Source organism: Eschrichtius robustus, chromosome 18 (genome assembly GCF_028021215.1).
Source record: "Eschrichtius robustus isolate mEscRob2 chromosome 18, mEscRob2.pri, whole genome shotgun sequence".
Classification (NCBI taxonomy): domain Eukaryota; kingdom Metazoa; phylum Chordata; class Mammalia; order Artiodactyla; family Eschrichtiidae; genus Eschrichtius; species Eschrichtius robustus.
Genome location: NC_090841.1, coordinates 70,191,863 through 70,207,823, shown reverse-complemented (window position 1 = coordinate 70,207,823; position 15,961 = coordinate 70,191,863). Strand labels below are relative to the sequence as shown.

General features: G+C 40.6%; 1 protein-coding gene across 11 annotated transcripts in view; it reads left to right on the top strand.

The window, feature by feature from the left end:
- The window catches only part of DOCK9 (dedicator of cytokinesis 9), a 281,315-nt gene that overhangs the window by 151,707 nt on the left and 113,647 nt on the right, over nt 1-15,961 (top strand). For all 11 annotated transcript variants that reach the window (XM_068526945.1, XM_068526943.1, XM_068526944.1 and 8 more), the window contains exons 6-9: nt 413-508; nt 1,512-1,646; nt 7,352-7,526; nt 8,463-8,530. In XM_068526945.1, the coding sequence (XP_068383046.1) occupies nt 413-508; nt 1,512-1,646; nt 7,352-7,526; nt 8,463-8,530 (474 nt within the window). The remainder of the gene's footprint in view (nt 1-412; nt 509-1,511; nt 1,647-7,351; nt 7,527-8,462; nt 8,531-15,961) is intronic.

Below are 15,961 nucleotides of genomic sequence, written 5' to 3'. Positions count from 1 at the left end.
TCCTTTCTTATTCACCTTTCCCTGAACTAAGCACCTGGGAAGTTTTCCAGGAATTTGCTTTTGTCCTCCAACTATATGGGAGTGTAATGTGAAAACATTTTTCATCAAACCGGGCGAGACCTTACAACTTGAGTGCTTAAGTATGGTATGTACTTTTTGTGGCTCGTTAAACACTTAAAATACTTGGGAAAAAAAAAACAAACTTGGACTAGAACAAGCTTTGCTTTTTAATGGACTAGAGTTTGCAGAAATTTAGGCTTGTTCCCTCTCTTTTATTGGTAAGTGGACACAGTAGGTGTTAGTGCCAGATGGTTACTCCAGTAAAGGGGCGAGGGGCAACCTGGTATGAATTGAATGGATTTCCCATCAGTAATAACGGGAGATTGATTGTGGTATTGCACTTGCCTCCTAGGATGCTGCTTCCCTCGGCTCTCAGAAGGGTGGGATCACCAAGCACGGATGGCTATACAAGGGCAACATGAACAGTGCAATAAGCGTGACCATGAGGGTAAGGAGGCCCATCACCCTGCTTTCCCCTTACTAAGCCCTTTTTTTCCTGTGGGTCTTGGGAATGATGCTCAAGATGAATGGGCATGCTGTTTTTCCTGACAAAAGTGAACATTGTCTGGTTAGTGAGATGCCTCCCTGGTGATCGGTGATCAACCCCCACTGGTACAGCCCCATTTCCACCCGCTCCCCTTGTCACCCTCCAACCACCAGCGTGATGAGATCATCGTAAGGCTGGTGTGAAGGTGCAGTCGCCTTACAGCCTTTCTTCTCCGTATTGACTACAAAAGGGATACTTGGTACCTCATAGAACATCACAGAGGGGCTACACCTAAGCACTTTCATGGAGGTCTTCCTGCAACAAAATCAGGAAAAGCGAAAATCAAGGACTGAAGGGAAAATGGTTAAATTGGAAGGGGGTTGTCAAGAGAAAAGTAAAACTAGTGTAAAAACTATTCAGGAGAGAAGTAGGACCAGTGAGAGGCCAGAATTAATAATAAAGAGAAACAATGGAAGTGAGGTAGGATGGGCAGGGGATAAAAGTTAAATCAGGGGAAATGCTAATTGTTGTAATCCTGAGGCTGGAAAATCATCCAGTTCCGTGAGGCAGAGAACAGTTCCTACTCTGTGTGAGCAAGACACCCTGGGGATTTGAGAAAGTTTCCATCCTTCTGAGCTCCATCCCAAATTAGACTGAGCTCCATCCCAAATTAGAATTCACTGCACCGCTTCTGGGTGGTTATGTAAAAATCTCTGATTCTGTGGGTGAGAAAAATGACCCAGGAATGCTTAGTGAACCAACTCCACAGAATTTAAATTCAGTAAAATTATTAGATGTGATGGAGAGTCTTAACTCACCCAGTTACCTGGGGCGCTGGCCAGAATTAGATTTGTTTTGGAGAGAACTGAAATGGTTTTTACATAGGGTGTACTTGTGAGTTATTGAGAGAGATTGTGGCTGTTTTCATCTTGAAACCATAATTATGTGTGTATTTTTTTCTCAGTCGTTTAAAAGACGATTTTTCCACTTGATTCAACTTGGTGATGGGTCCTACAATTTGAATTTTTATAAAGATGAAAAGATCTCCAAGGAACCAAAAGGATCAATATTTCTGGATTCCTGTATGGGTGTGGTTCAGGTAAATACAAAACGATTTTTATCGTTGAGTTTTCTCATTTGTAAAAGTACCATCTATGAATTAGCAGATTTAAGCAAACACTTCAAAAAATGGCAATATTCATGGTAGAAGTATAATAGCAGACTTAAAAATGAGTTAAAGGCTTGTTTTTCATCATTTTAGAAGATAGTGGGTACAACACACAGGCAGAATTATGTTGTAGGAGGCCCGAGTGCTCTGCATATGAGTTTTTATGTTTAAAACCTGGCTCAGCTACTTTTTTTTTTTTAATATAAATTTATTTATTTGTTTATTTATTTTTGGCTACATTGGGTCTTCATTGCTGCACACGGGCTTTAGTTGCGGCGAGCGGGGGCTACTCTTCTTTGCGGTGCGCAGGCTTCTCATTGCGTTGGCTTCTCTTGTTGCAGAGCACAGGCTCTAGGCACACGGGCTTCAGTAGTTGTGGTGCGCAGGCTCAGTAGTTGTGGCTCGCATGCTCTAGAGCACAGGCTCAGTAGTTGTGGCTCGCGGGCTCTAGAGCGCAGGCTCAGTAGTTGTGGTGCGGTGCATGGGCTTCGTTGCTCCGCGGCATGTGGGATCTTCCCGGACCAGGGCTCGAAACCGTGTCCCCTGCATTAGCAGGCGGATTCTTAACCACTGCCACCAGGGAAGTCCTCAGCTACTTTTTAACTGTGTGACCTTGGACTGACTATTAACTGAAGTTTCTTCACATGCAAAATTCAGATAATGATAATATTTCCTTAATAGGGTAAGAGGATTGGATGAGTTAACTTGGAAATATTCAGAACAGTTCTTAGCATCTCTGTGATGACTTTTATCATCATAGTATCAATGGCTCAGTAGTATATTGGCCAAGAGACTGGGTTTCAGATTCAGACTGAGTTCAGATCCCTGCTCTACCACTTACAGCTCTATAACCTTGGAGATGTTTTTCAACTTCTCTGTGCCTCAGGTTCCTCATCTGTTAAATAGGGATAATGATAGTACTGAATACGGTTATGGAGAGGATTAATCAATACATATAAAGAGCTTAGAACAGTGCTGGCACATGGTAAGCATTCAGCCAATATTAGGGTTGGGGTTAGGGTTTGTTATCATAGTGCTGTTACAGTTATAGAGTTAGTCTTAAAAATTATTTTAATTATACATGATACATGAATGTATTTGTATTATGAAATGTTAGACAGTACAGGTAGTGCAGAAGTCCCTGTTGACCCCCATCTCTCCCTTTCTCAAAGAGCTACCATTACCAGTTTGGTGTGCCTCCTTCCATGCCTTTGTAGAATTGCCTTTGAAAGCAGGTTGGCAGTTTCCCCATCTGTCTGTTCGTCTGTCCATCCATCCATTCATCCACTCCCCTCCCATTTTCCAGGAAGATCTAAGGCAGCAATTTACAAGGATACATAAAACACAGGCTAATATAAATTTAAAGTGGTGTGAAAGGAGTCAGGGTAGTAGGGAGGAGATGAAGTGGGATTAAGTTAAGGAAAAAGCGTATATTTTAAGGCCTAACACCCGCAATGGTGGGTGACAAACCAGGCTCTACGCTTTCTAGCTTGGAGACCCGTTCAGTTGCACAGTGTCTGTAGATACAAACAGTCCAATTAGTCAGAAGCTGCCTGAGTAATCTCAGAATGAAGCCCATTCAGACGTTTCTCTTGGGGGCCCTCATACAGAGGGCACTGTGTGATTAATGAACAATCTTCTTGACGGCTCCTCACAATAGACGCAGTCACCGTTATCAGAGAATTCTTCCTTAAAATGACTCAGTGTTTGCCGATGACATTAGCCCAAAGCTCGGGTCTCTAAGAAAGGTTGTTTTGTGGGGCCAGTGTGACTAAGGTTAGAGACACAGCTCTGGTTTGACCCTCAGGTGTACTTGCTTATGCATTCACATGCTTACTTAAAATTAAATTGCATTTGGGCTTCCCTGGTGGCGCAGTGGTTGAGAATCTGCCTGCCAATGCAGGGGACACGGGTTCGAGCCCTGGTCTGGGAAGATCCCACATGCCACGGAGCAACTGGGCCCGTGAGCCACAGTTACTGAGCCTGCACGTCTGGAGCCTGTGCTCCGCAACAAGAGAGGCCGCGATGGTGAGAGGCCCGCGCACCGCGATGAAGAGTAGTCCCCACTTGCCACAACTAGAGAAAGCCCTCGCACAGAAATGAAGACCCAACACAGTCATAAATAAATAAATAAATAAAAGACCGTGAATTTCAAAAAAAAAAAAAAAAATTAAATTGCATTTTCATCCAAATAATACATTCATCTGGTTTAAATGTCGAACAGTACAGAGAGGTAGCACTAAAGGCACAGGCCTGCCAGCATCACCTCACTTCACCTACTCCCCACTCCCTGAAATGGTCATATTCAACTTTTTCCACTGTTTTTTTTCTTGGGATTTGCCTCCATATTGCTAGATAAGGAGTGTCCGCTTCTCTTCATTCATTAGTTGTGGACATTATTTGACGCTGGAGAGGATTTTAGCTCCTGCAGCCCTCCTTCCTGCTCTAAGCTGGACTGACTGCTTCCCCAGCCTCTGCACAGTCACCTTCCTGGAAATTCCCTTTGCTGTCCTGCCTGTGTCACATTCCTTGTTTCCAGGATCCTATGTCGTCTTCTTTCTCATTTTCCTTTCTTGTTTTGGAGGAACACATCCTCCAGGAGCTTCCTGGAAATCATGTGTAAGATCTTAATTTTTTGAGAGTTAGATGAAATTTACCTTAGAATTTGAAGACATTCCATTGTCTTCTAGATGCTTGTGTTGTTTTGGAGTCTTATGTTATTCCCTATTCTTCACAATCTTCTCCTTATCTCTTATCTATGGTGACCTGAAATTTAGGTTATTGTGTCTTGATTTTGATTTTTTTGGTAAGCTTTTTTGTTAAGGCATGACACACGGAGAAAATAAACATGTAATGAATGAGTTTTTACTAAGTTTAGATCTCTGTTATCTATTTGTGCTGAGAAGTCTGTTCTTGTTCTGGAGACTCTGTCCTGCATGTTCTCACCACCTGGGTCTTCTGAACTCTGGGCAGCCTCCTCGGTTAGCAAGACTGTTGGACTCTGTTCAGGCTCACCTTCCTGGGTCCAGATTTGGCCTCCAGGCAGAAAGTGATGAGGTGATGTAGGGCTCACCTCATCTATTTCCTTTCTATCAGGGATCACAGGGCTGCCTTGATGGTTGCGAAATACCTAAAAACAGTTGTTTCCTCTATTTTGCCCAGTTATTTCTAGTAGTTATGTTGGGAGAATAAGTCCAGACCTTGTTGCTTCATCATGGTCAGCGTGGAAGTTGGGGGTCCAAACTCAGATGACTACAGGGGCCAAGCAGATAAATTAAGTGAAAGAAGAGGCCTGGGTGTAAAGCGATAGGGAATGCTGGAGACTGTGACAAACTGGAGCACAAGTGGTCCCATTTAAAGGGGCAGCTGATGTGCTGGGTGGCACTGCCAGCTCAAGGCTGCCAGATCATCTGGTTCAAGAAAACCAGAAATACAAAATTTTAGTTAAATCTTGGTATTTTTAGTTACTGGTGACTAATTTAAAAACAACAACAAAAAAACCCCCAAAACACTGTGCAGGACCAAACCCTAGATCAAGGTGATAGCACCACTTAATATTCATTGAGAATTATTTTTGTGTCAACAGCTAATTGGCACATGGCACTCTCAGCTTGTAACCCAAACTCAGCTGAAAGCTGCCACTGTAGAAACCAAATTATATCAAAGTATGTTTATTCACAGCATGAAGGAAGGAGTACCAGAGCGAATTGTCAATGACAGTGAAGTAACTTCTTGTCTGGGATTCCCAAGCGGGAGTTTCATTTGTATTCTTAAGCTGAGAGACCTTTTCAGTTACATTTTAGTTGAGTTTTCTGGCACTGACTTTAAAAAAATGTTTAAAGCAAAACTAAATATATTTGGCAACCTCATTTGGAAAGTAGCAGTAATTACTTTTGTTTTATAAGAGTTTTGTTGCCTGTCTTCAGCAGAGTATAGATGATTTACAGTACGGAGTCCCCGATCACTCAGTCTCTGGAATACATTTTGGAATCTAGGGTTCTGACTTTGGTGGCCATCCCTTCCTTCATGTTCTTTTTGCAGGTGTGGCTGACGGTGTTTACATTTAATGAATTGTGTCTAAGTCTTCAGCATGTTTAAATAATTTGCTTTTATCTCCACATCTGTTTGTAAGCTCACCTCCAAAAGTTGTGGCTTAAGTATTTCAGGTTTTTTTTTTAATATTGCTTTTGGACATTGTAAAAAAATTAGTTGATTAATGCTGTGAGTTCAAAGAAATGCCTATACTAAAATTTAAAAATAGACCTGAAAAGAATCCAGTTACGAATCTTGAGCCCTAAAAGTATTTTAGAATCTTGAAGTTGATTACACTTATTTTGCAGATAAGGAAACTGAGGCTCAGAAAGAGGAACAATTCAGAATCAAGGCCTAATGCTCACTCTACTTTTAACTTATTTTCATAGAAATGAGTAGGTGAGGAGTGTAGGGGAGAGAACTCCTTTCATATCTGGCCTTTGACCCCTTCTCTGACTCTTGCTGTGAAGTGAGGTGTGAGGCCTTGTGCACAGTGGTCTGCATGCTCTGCTGGGAGCAGTTCTCTCCTGAGAACCATGCTGCAGAGGTCACAGAGGCGACTTTGGGAGGGCGACCCTGTCCCCGAGACATTCGCTGAGAGCCCCCTCAGGGACTGCGGCTAACCAGCTAGAATTTTAGTGGGCGAGGGCTCTGCTCGGACGCCGCACATTGGTGGGAGTTTGTGACGTCACATCCCTCGGCCTGTAACTACCAGGAGTCTTGTGTCATGTTCCTCGGAGCTGAACCTCTATCTAGTGCAGTCACCAGGGCGATTGTACCCCCCAGGGGATGTTTGATAATATCTGAAGACATGTTTTGATCTTCACAACTGGGGGGCTATGCTTCTGGCATCTAAGGAGTAAGGCCAGGCTGCTTCTAAACAGGCTGCAGTGCACAGGACGGTCCCCATAACAGTTACCGGCCCCAAGCGTCAGTAGTGCCAAAGTGGAGAAACCCTGGCCTCGTGCACATTCATCCTTCGTCATTTAATGCACATGGACTGCGGTTTTTATACTTTGAGTCAGATACCCTTTCACAGGCATAAAAGCTGGAGGCATGAGGGAAGCTGGAGGAAGGTAGACATGGTGTCTAAATACGTTTTGGGCCTCATAAATGACGAGAAAGTTGCAGGTAAGGAAATCAGACATATTGATAGATAATGGTTTGCTTTTAAAATGTGATACCACATACTACTTCATTAAAAAAGATAGGAGCTAGAGGAACTGAAAATTTTCAATGAAATTTCATTCATTCAGATATTTTTCAAGAGCCTGTTATTTGCCAAGCAGTGTTCTAGAAATAGGGATGTAGCATTGAACAAAAGAAATCTCTGCTCTGAAGAGCTTCCATTTCATTGGATGGGACAGACAACAAATAAATATGTAAAATGTGTAATGTGTCAGATGGGAAAATAAAGCCATGAAGAAAATAATTCAGGGAAGGTGGATACGGATGGGGGTTTATTGGGAAGGGGCTTGCCTTTTTAAATAACTTGGTCCGAAATGCTGATGAGATAGTACCCATCAGCAGATAATAAAGAGAAGAATTTTTAAGGCTGTTCCAGTTCTTCTAAAATGTGTCTCTTTACCCTTTTTCTGTTTCAGAACAACAAAGTCAGGCGTTTTGCTTTTGAGCTCAAGATGCAGGACAAAAGTAGTTACCTTTTGGCAGCAGACAGTGAAGTGGAAATGGAAGAGTGGATCACAACTCTGAACAAGATTCTCCAGCTCAACTTTGAAGCTGCAATGCAAGAAAAGCGAAACGGAGACTCTCATGAAGGTAGGCAGGTATAGCTTTCCCCAGGTGCATGCACACTCTGCGGGTGTCTTCTCTTTTGCCAGAGGGCACAGGAAGTAGCCAGATTACTGCACAGGTACATGGAGGTGGGACAGACGTGAGCTCCTTACAGATAACCTGTCAGCAAATATTTTGTCCCAGTAGAATGTCCTACCCTGACATCATTTGTATAATGAGAAGAATCACAGCTTTGGAGGCAGAAAGGAATACCTGAGTTCAAGTCCCAGCAATACCATTTTTCAGCTGTGAGACCTTGGGCGAGCCACTTAACGTTTTCAGAGCCTTGGATTACTCTCTTGTAAAATGGGAATAAAAACGGAACTTGCTGGTTGATAGGAAGATTAAACAAGATAGTGTATCTCAAGCACCTGGCATAGAGTCGGCACTTCAAATACTAATTATAGTTTTTATTGTTATCATTAATCATATCCTTTGGAATTTTCAAGTGAAAGTTAGGATGGGCAGAAGCCACAGATTAAATTGGTTGGGAAAATCTGGCTATGTTCTTAACAATTCATGTTTTATTTCAGGCCCTTGAACAGGTGATTCCCAACTCTGGCTGTGCCTTAGAAGTCCCTGGAAACTTTTAACAAGTACTCTTTCCTTTGTCCCACCAGAGATTCTGGTTTAGTTGGCCTGGGCTGGTGCCTGGTGGGTGTGGCCATGTGGGCTGCTGTCCAGAGCTCTTGGCAGTTCTGGTTAGACACTGTCCGTGCTGCTCCAGCCATCAAATGTTCAGCGCTCACCACTGGGCCTGGCATCAGCATTTTTTAAAAGCTCTGAGGTGTTTCTGTTGGGTATCCAGAGTTGAAAACCACTGTGTTAAAGGGCACATAAGAGAAACGGCCTTCCTCCTCCTGTTTTAAATAAAATGCTTTCAACTATGAGTGACTCAGGTAATCTGTTTTGCTGTTTTAGATGATGAACAAAGCAAATTAGAAGGTTCCGTTTCCGGTTTAGATAGCTACCTGCCTGAACTTGCCAAGGTAACATCATCTTAAATCTTCTGCTCTTCATAGAATGATATTGAAATGATTAACAAATACATTATAGTAAATTATTAAAATCATGTTGTAGTTATTGCTATTTTTTGACTTCAGTATTTGGTGAGGTGAAATACATTGCTGACTTAAGTCGGATTTGAGTCTGTTTTCCAGAAAGTGCCTTACAAAGTATTCTCTTTTTGTTATTCTTTGTTTTCCCCACATAATATTTAATACCACATTAGAAGTATTGAAGAAATAACCAAGGTGCACAGGTAAATGTTTCCATAGTAACATGTTACTTACTATGTTCACACATACGCTTCCCCTATTCAAGTTAATAGAGACAATTCCAAAAAGGATGGATAAGTAATAATCTTGTTACTGAACCAAAGAGGGTTGCCTGAGTTATATGAATTTTACCCGGGTCCGTCTGAATGAAAAAAAAAAAAAAGTTATACCTGTTTTTTATAATCTTGAGAAACTCAAAAAGTTATTGAAAAGCACGAAGATCAAAACAACCATATTCCCACCACCCAGATTCAACACCTGTTACTGTGTTGTCTTTTCAGCTTCAACATTTTTTAAAGAAATAAAAATACCAGTTATACTTGAAATTCTTTTTTAAACATCATCTGTACTCCATTCTCTTCTTCCCCCACAACCTCAACTAGAGACAACCACTATTATGAGTTTTCTGGAAATACTTCCATTTGATTTTCGTATATTTACCAATATATCTATCATAATAATATGTGGCTGTGTTTTGTACGTTTAACATATTATATAAATGCTAACATATTATTCTGCACTTGCTTTTATTTTTAAATTAGCCTTGTTTTTGAGATCCATCCAAGTTGGTATATAGATCTAATTCATACCCTTTATTGCATTGTGTAAGCATTTTATTTTAGCAGTTCTATTATTTCCAATTTTTTCTGTTACAGACAATGCTACAATGAATATCCTTGTACTTGCCTCCTTGTGTGCATCTCTGAATAATTCTTTTTAAATGAGAGAAATATCCTTGTCTTCTTTGGCCCTTTATGTTCTTACTCTGTTATTGCCTTTCTATTCTTTTGTGTGTGTGTGTGAATACAGTGAAATAGAGACGCTACACACCCGTATCTTAAACACTGTAATAGAAAACATGGTTTATCTATATACCATTATAAGTAGACTAGCATTCAACATTGACCTTTACTTTAAGACAACATAGCTGTTCTAAAATATAAAATCTCCCTCCCTGGCTAGGACTTTAGAGCATTGTTTTTCTTTAGCACTTGACTGTTACCACAGTATCTTTTTAGCACCTGCCTATTAAAGCTAATTTTAGTGCTACCATTGTAACCTCCTTCTAGGCTGGGAAGAGTTTAGCTTGTGTGTTTGTGCTTTCATGTTATGAACTTCTGTGTGTCATATTTTGCATTGAGATTTGCTTTTTTGTTATGTTTTGAGGTTCACGATTTCTCAAAGCAAAATGTCTGTTGAAACAGATAATATATGTAGTGCAATCTAGAATTTAAAAAGTTAACTTTCTATACTTACTGGGTGAACACAGTGGATACCTAGGAGAAGACTCATATTATTTGAGCTTAATGTTGATTAGTTAGAAATGTTTTTTTTCTTGTGAAGACATACAGGAATTGTGCCTTCCTTTCTTCTCTCACTGCCTACTACTACCTGGCCTTCAGAATTCCTTGATCCTAAGACCTAAGGAGATATATATCACACATATTTATTCTTTAAAAAAATATATATATACATATTTATAAAACATATTTGAAGCTGTTTTTCAAACTGGTGGGTAATGACCAAGTGAGCTGAAGCTATTTTAGTTGGTAAAAAGAAATTAAATTGGTTAAATCAAATTAAATTAAATTAATTGGTTTCAATCTCCATTTCTCATTTACTTTCAAATTTTTTCTTCTTTTTTTTATTGAAGTAGAACTTACATAGAGTAAAATGCTCAGGCCCTAATTGTATAGCTTGATGGATTTCACATTTGTACACCCACATGACGCCCATCCATATCAACGAACATTTCCAGCACTTTAGCAGACTGTCTTGTATCCTCCCTCCCAGCTGACATTCTCATTGTTTTGACCTCTATGACTATAGATTAGTTTTGACTATTCTAGACCTTCCGAAAAGTGGAATCATACATATGTACTCTTTGTGTCAGGCTTCTTTAGCTCAACATTATGTGACCCAGAATAAAAAAATGGATAGAATTGAATAGAGGATATTAAAGTGTACTGCCTTTAATAATGATAGATATTATTTAAGATATATGTGTAGGGCTTCCCTGGTGGCGCAGTGGTTAAGAATCCGCCTGCCAATGCAGGGGACATGGGTTCGAGCCCTGGTCCAGGAAGATCCCACATGCTGCAGAGCAACTAAGCCCATGCACCACAACTACTGAGCCTGTGCTCTAGAGCCCGTGAGCCACAACTACTGAGCCCGTGTGCTGCAACTACTGAAGCCCGCACGCCTAGAGCCCGTGCTCCGCAACAAGAGAAGCCACCGCAATGAGGAGCCCGTGCACCGCAACGAAGAGTAGCCCCCGCCCACCACCACAAGAGAAAGCCTGCACGCAGCAACGAAGACCCAACGCAGCCAAAAATAAAAATAAATAAAATAAATAAATTTATTAAAAAAAAGATATATGTGTATATCATGCATATATCATATGTTGATATATATATGTAGAAAGAGAGTGAGTGTGTTTGTGTATGTGTGTGTTGGGTTGTGATGTAAATGTATTTCTTACTGTGGGTCATGGTCAGAACCTAAAAAGTGCAGCATTATAAGGGACTTAACTGTTGTTTTTTTTCCCCCCAGCTCTCAAGTGTTTTTAAACCATTTTAATTTAAGAAGGTAGAAAAAGTGCAGAAGGTAATTTTTCGAAGAGAAAAAAAACGAAAATTAAGATGTGCTGTTATCCACCGGCATGCTGCCATCCCACTTGTGGGGCAGGTGTCTGTTGTGATGCCTCTTGTCCGCCTGCTTGGTGGCAGAAGTGCAGTGTGAGGGGCTCAGGCACCAGTGTGCCCGGCTCTCAGCCCCTTCATCATCCAGGGCCCCGAGTGTGAGTGGTTTTGACTATTTATAACCCCCTCCAGTGTATCTGGGGTGGGGATCATTTGTACCTGTTAAGAAAGGAAGGAGGTTGATTGATACCTGGTCATCCTGATTTTAGAAGGAATGGATTCCAGAGTGTGAGATTGAATAGGGGTGGGAGGGCGTGTGGGAGGGGGAGGGAGGCTCCAGTTGCACAGCTAGGCAAGGAGGGAGAGTTTAGTCGGGGTGAGGAGGTTAAGAGGCCAGTACCAGGGAAAGGTCCATGGGGAGATAAGGCCACAGTTACGTCAGATTGCAGAGAAAGGACTAGAACAGTGGGGGCAGGCAAAGGTGTAATTTAATGGCAGGCTCCTCTCAGGTCAACTCCTCTTTCTGCTTCTTTCATCCTGTTGCCCCGGCTTTTGTTTTCCACTGTGACAGAGACATAACCAAACAGGATATGAGCGACAGGAAGTTGTTTTAGTACAAAAATAGCTGGTGTCTCATTGTGGAATGTGATGGAGGGGCCCTTGACATACAGTAGGAGTGATGTAGAATTAGGTTTTCAGAATATTTTGTATATTCTTGGCCCTTTTGTTGCTTGTACATTTAGTACTGAACATCTCTATTGTTTTCTTATGGGGACACACTGTGTATACCCTAAAACCTGTTCTTTTCCTCCTGTTGTCTAAAATGGAACCAAACATATGTTTGTTCTAAACGTAACAGCATTTATGGTATTAGAGTACATAGTCTTATAAACATTTTTATGAAATACACAAACTGTAGTTAAAGGTAGTTAATTGGTTTCTTCCCTACAGTGTCAAGGGGTAATATGATCATGTGGTAAACCCGATTACTATTTATTTGATAAATATTTTTTCTGGTTACATTTACCTTAGGTAACATTGGAATGAATATATATATACGTATGTATATATATCACCTCCTGTGTAAAGGTAGTATGAAGAAAACCCTCATGCTCCCACCTTATATTTTCCTCCATAGCTTTTCTATTTTTGAGCTCTTTGTGTGCTCAAAAAACAGCTGCTCACTCTTAATTTGGCCTCCCCATGTGGTTCCTGTTGAACCAAAATTGCTCCCATTCTGTTACCTTGTAACTTCTTTATAGTGAATGAATTTACCTTTCTTGGTAAATCTTCCACAGTTGAACACAGGCTAGAGTCTGGTGTCTCAAACTTTATGGTCTCATTGAGGTTGAGTAAGCATCAGGGGGCCAAGTTCAGCAGTGCTTGTCAGAACCCAAACAGTTTCACGGACACCTTCTCTGAGTTTTTAAACCACATCTGTAATAAATACTTCCTTCTCTGTATCCTAATCCAGAAAATTATGTCATTGTGTTATGATACAAAGGAATCGGCTAGGGTTGTGTTTGTGAGGTCAGCTGGCGTTCCATTTCTTGGGCTTCCTTATCTAGAATGCTTTATTATAGCTTTGTGACACAGAGGATGAGATGATGGTCCCTGGGAGTTAGATATCATGGAAGTAGTGGAAACAAATCATGACAGCTCTTTAAATTAAAAGTATGTATTCTGGCTTCAAAGGATTTTGCTAAGTCTTCCTGTTTGCAACCCATTCTGTTTAAATGAGCCAACAGTCAACACAGTACTTTCCTGATGAGCCGTCCTCAAAATATGATGCTCTGGCCTTCAATTGTTTTCCCTGCTCAGAGATAAACTTAAGACGCAGAGTATGCCTAAACTTTATGATAGTTCTTCTGGAAACTCTTGAATGTTTGGTTCATAACTGCCTCTTAAGACAAGGAAGAAAACATTGTCAGGGTGTATCATTAGTGATTAAACTTAGGTAATACAGGAGTGGGGGGAATAGCCTTTGGTTTAGACAAATCATTCTCTTCTGTAGTATCTGAGAAGTGTCAGTTTTTACAGAGAATGGCTCTGTCATTGTCACTTTTCTCTCTCCATTTTCCTCTATACTGAACCCAAAGTATTAGACGGGCAGTGGGTAGGACCAGCAACAGGGTTTGGGGAAGAACCAGTTGGGTTCTTCCTGCATCTACGGTATGGATTGACCACAGGTTATTTTAAGAGCAGAACTGGTCTCTGTCACTTTGAGAAGTGCTGGACGGCATAGTCTGTGGGATATTTTTTTACAGCTATATTTTGTGGGCTCTTAGACTGTGAAGGTACTTATTACAGGAATTAATTTTATTGTCTTTACTAAAATTTAAGTGAAAATAAATGTACTTGCTATAGTAAGTAAAAATATTCAAAGTTGTATAACGAAAAGTTCATCTTTTCCCTTCAACCTCCATCCCCAGATTCCTGAGAGCACTGATGTTATTAACCTGTTATAATTGTTTCTTTACCAAACCAATTGCTCATGGAAACATATTTACACATATGCAGTGTTCTTAGTTATTTTTAAAAATATGCTAATGATATATACATTACTCTGTAACTTGTTCTATCACTTAAAAATTTTTCATAGATGTTCCCCTGGGGCCATAGAGGATCTAGTTCACTCATTTTCATAGCTGCATAATATTCCAAATATGGATACTGAACACTTTATTCAGCCATCTCCCTATTCATGAGCATCTAGATAATTTTCAGTTTTTAGCCTATACAAACAGTGCACAATAAACATCATGACATATTTATAAGCTGAAATACTCATGCTCTTATTTCTGTACGAGGAATTCCCCAAGGTGGGATTTCTGGGTCACAGTTTATTGTGCTTTTAGTGTTTTAAATATTGCCAGGTTGCTTTCCCAAAAGGTTGTAACAATTCATATTCCCATTTCTCTGCATCCTCACCAGAGGAGTGAAAAATGATGTTTCACTGCTTTAATTTGTATCCCACTGTTTAGTAGTGGTATTTTTCATATTTTCGTATATTTATTTGACATTTGGTTTTCCTGCCTTCTGACTTGCCTGTTCATATTCTTTACCTATTTTTTTCTGGTCTAATAGTTAAAGAATCTGGGCTCTGAAGCCAGACAGCCTCAGTTAGAAGCCAGGTTTCTGTTTAGGGTTGTGAATTTGGGGCAAAGTACTTACCCCTCGAGCCCCAGTGTTTTCTCTTAAACAAGGATAATAATAAGACTTGCCTCCTAAGTTTGTACCAAATTTAAATGTCCACTTAGGCTAACATCTAGCATAGAGATGTTGGCTATTATCAACAAATATTTGCTTTTATCATTATGATGCTTTCAAGTATTTATTATTCCCTGGCTCTGGGGGAAAGCCCTGCCCTTCCCGAGCCACATTTTCTTACTGCCTAGGTTTTAGTTGGTAATTCTTTCAAACACTGTTTATCAGGCGTCCCGTCTGTTTAAAGCACTCTGGGCCTTGGGAAGGATGGGAGGAACTTTAAGAAGCTGAGCCTGCTTTTCCTCTGTCTCATAGAAGAGCTGTCAGTGTGTGCAAGGTGGATTATAAGCTGTCACGTTATTTTTACATCTAACGTTGTCCCTTCTTCCCCATTAAATGGTTTTTCTAGTGAAGAATATATCCCTTGGATATTAGTGGCAACATCAGGATGCTTTGAGTCTATTTTGGCTAGTTGTTGATTTTTTTTTTTTTTCTGTTAATGTATCTGCATCTCTGTTTGCCCTCTAATTATATAGAGCTCTTAGCAGTCTTTCTTGCTTTATTCATGTCTCATCTCTTACTCCGCTTGAGTCAACAAGCATCTTTCAGAAAGACATGAGGAAATGCATCTACATTAAGAACCCATTGCTGTGCTCCAGTGTCTGAGATCATAGCGTTTGCCCTTGTTGAAGGACTCAAGCAAAAATTCAGGAGAATGCATTACTGTTGGTGGTGGCTCGCAGCACCTAGTACTGATGTCTTTGTTAGGAAACGCCATGGGTTGTATACAAAGTAAAGCAAATTCTTTGGGTTCAGTTAAGTGTATTCTACATGCACGTGTTCTGGCCCTTTTGGTTTGAAAAATTAGGATAAGGGGATGGGCAAGATGGATTTAAAACATTGTCCTACACACCCCCGTCCCCAGCCACAGGCACACACTTTCCTCTGTAAGCATGAGCAGGTGATTTGTAGGAATGCCCCTGAGCCTCCAGAAGCCTTAAAGCTGCAGGGAGAGCATCAAGATAAACTTTGTTGTAGAAGAAGACTCGAGCCATCATCTTATTGAACATTTTTACTCAGAAATGAAAATAGAGTCCAAGGAGGCTAAGTGGCTTGCTCAAGTTCATGCAGCCAGTTAACAACTGAACTAGAACTAGAACCCAGTTTCTTAGCTGGCATTCTGGTGGTCATTTCATTCTGCTAGATGTAGATAGTTTGTCAGATATGGTCAGGGTAGAGTTTGGGTCATTGCTAAGAACCTATTACAACAACTACATGGCTGAGAAAATTAAGA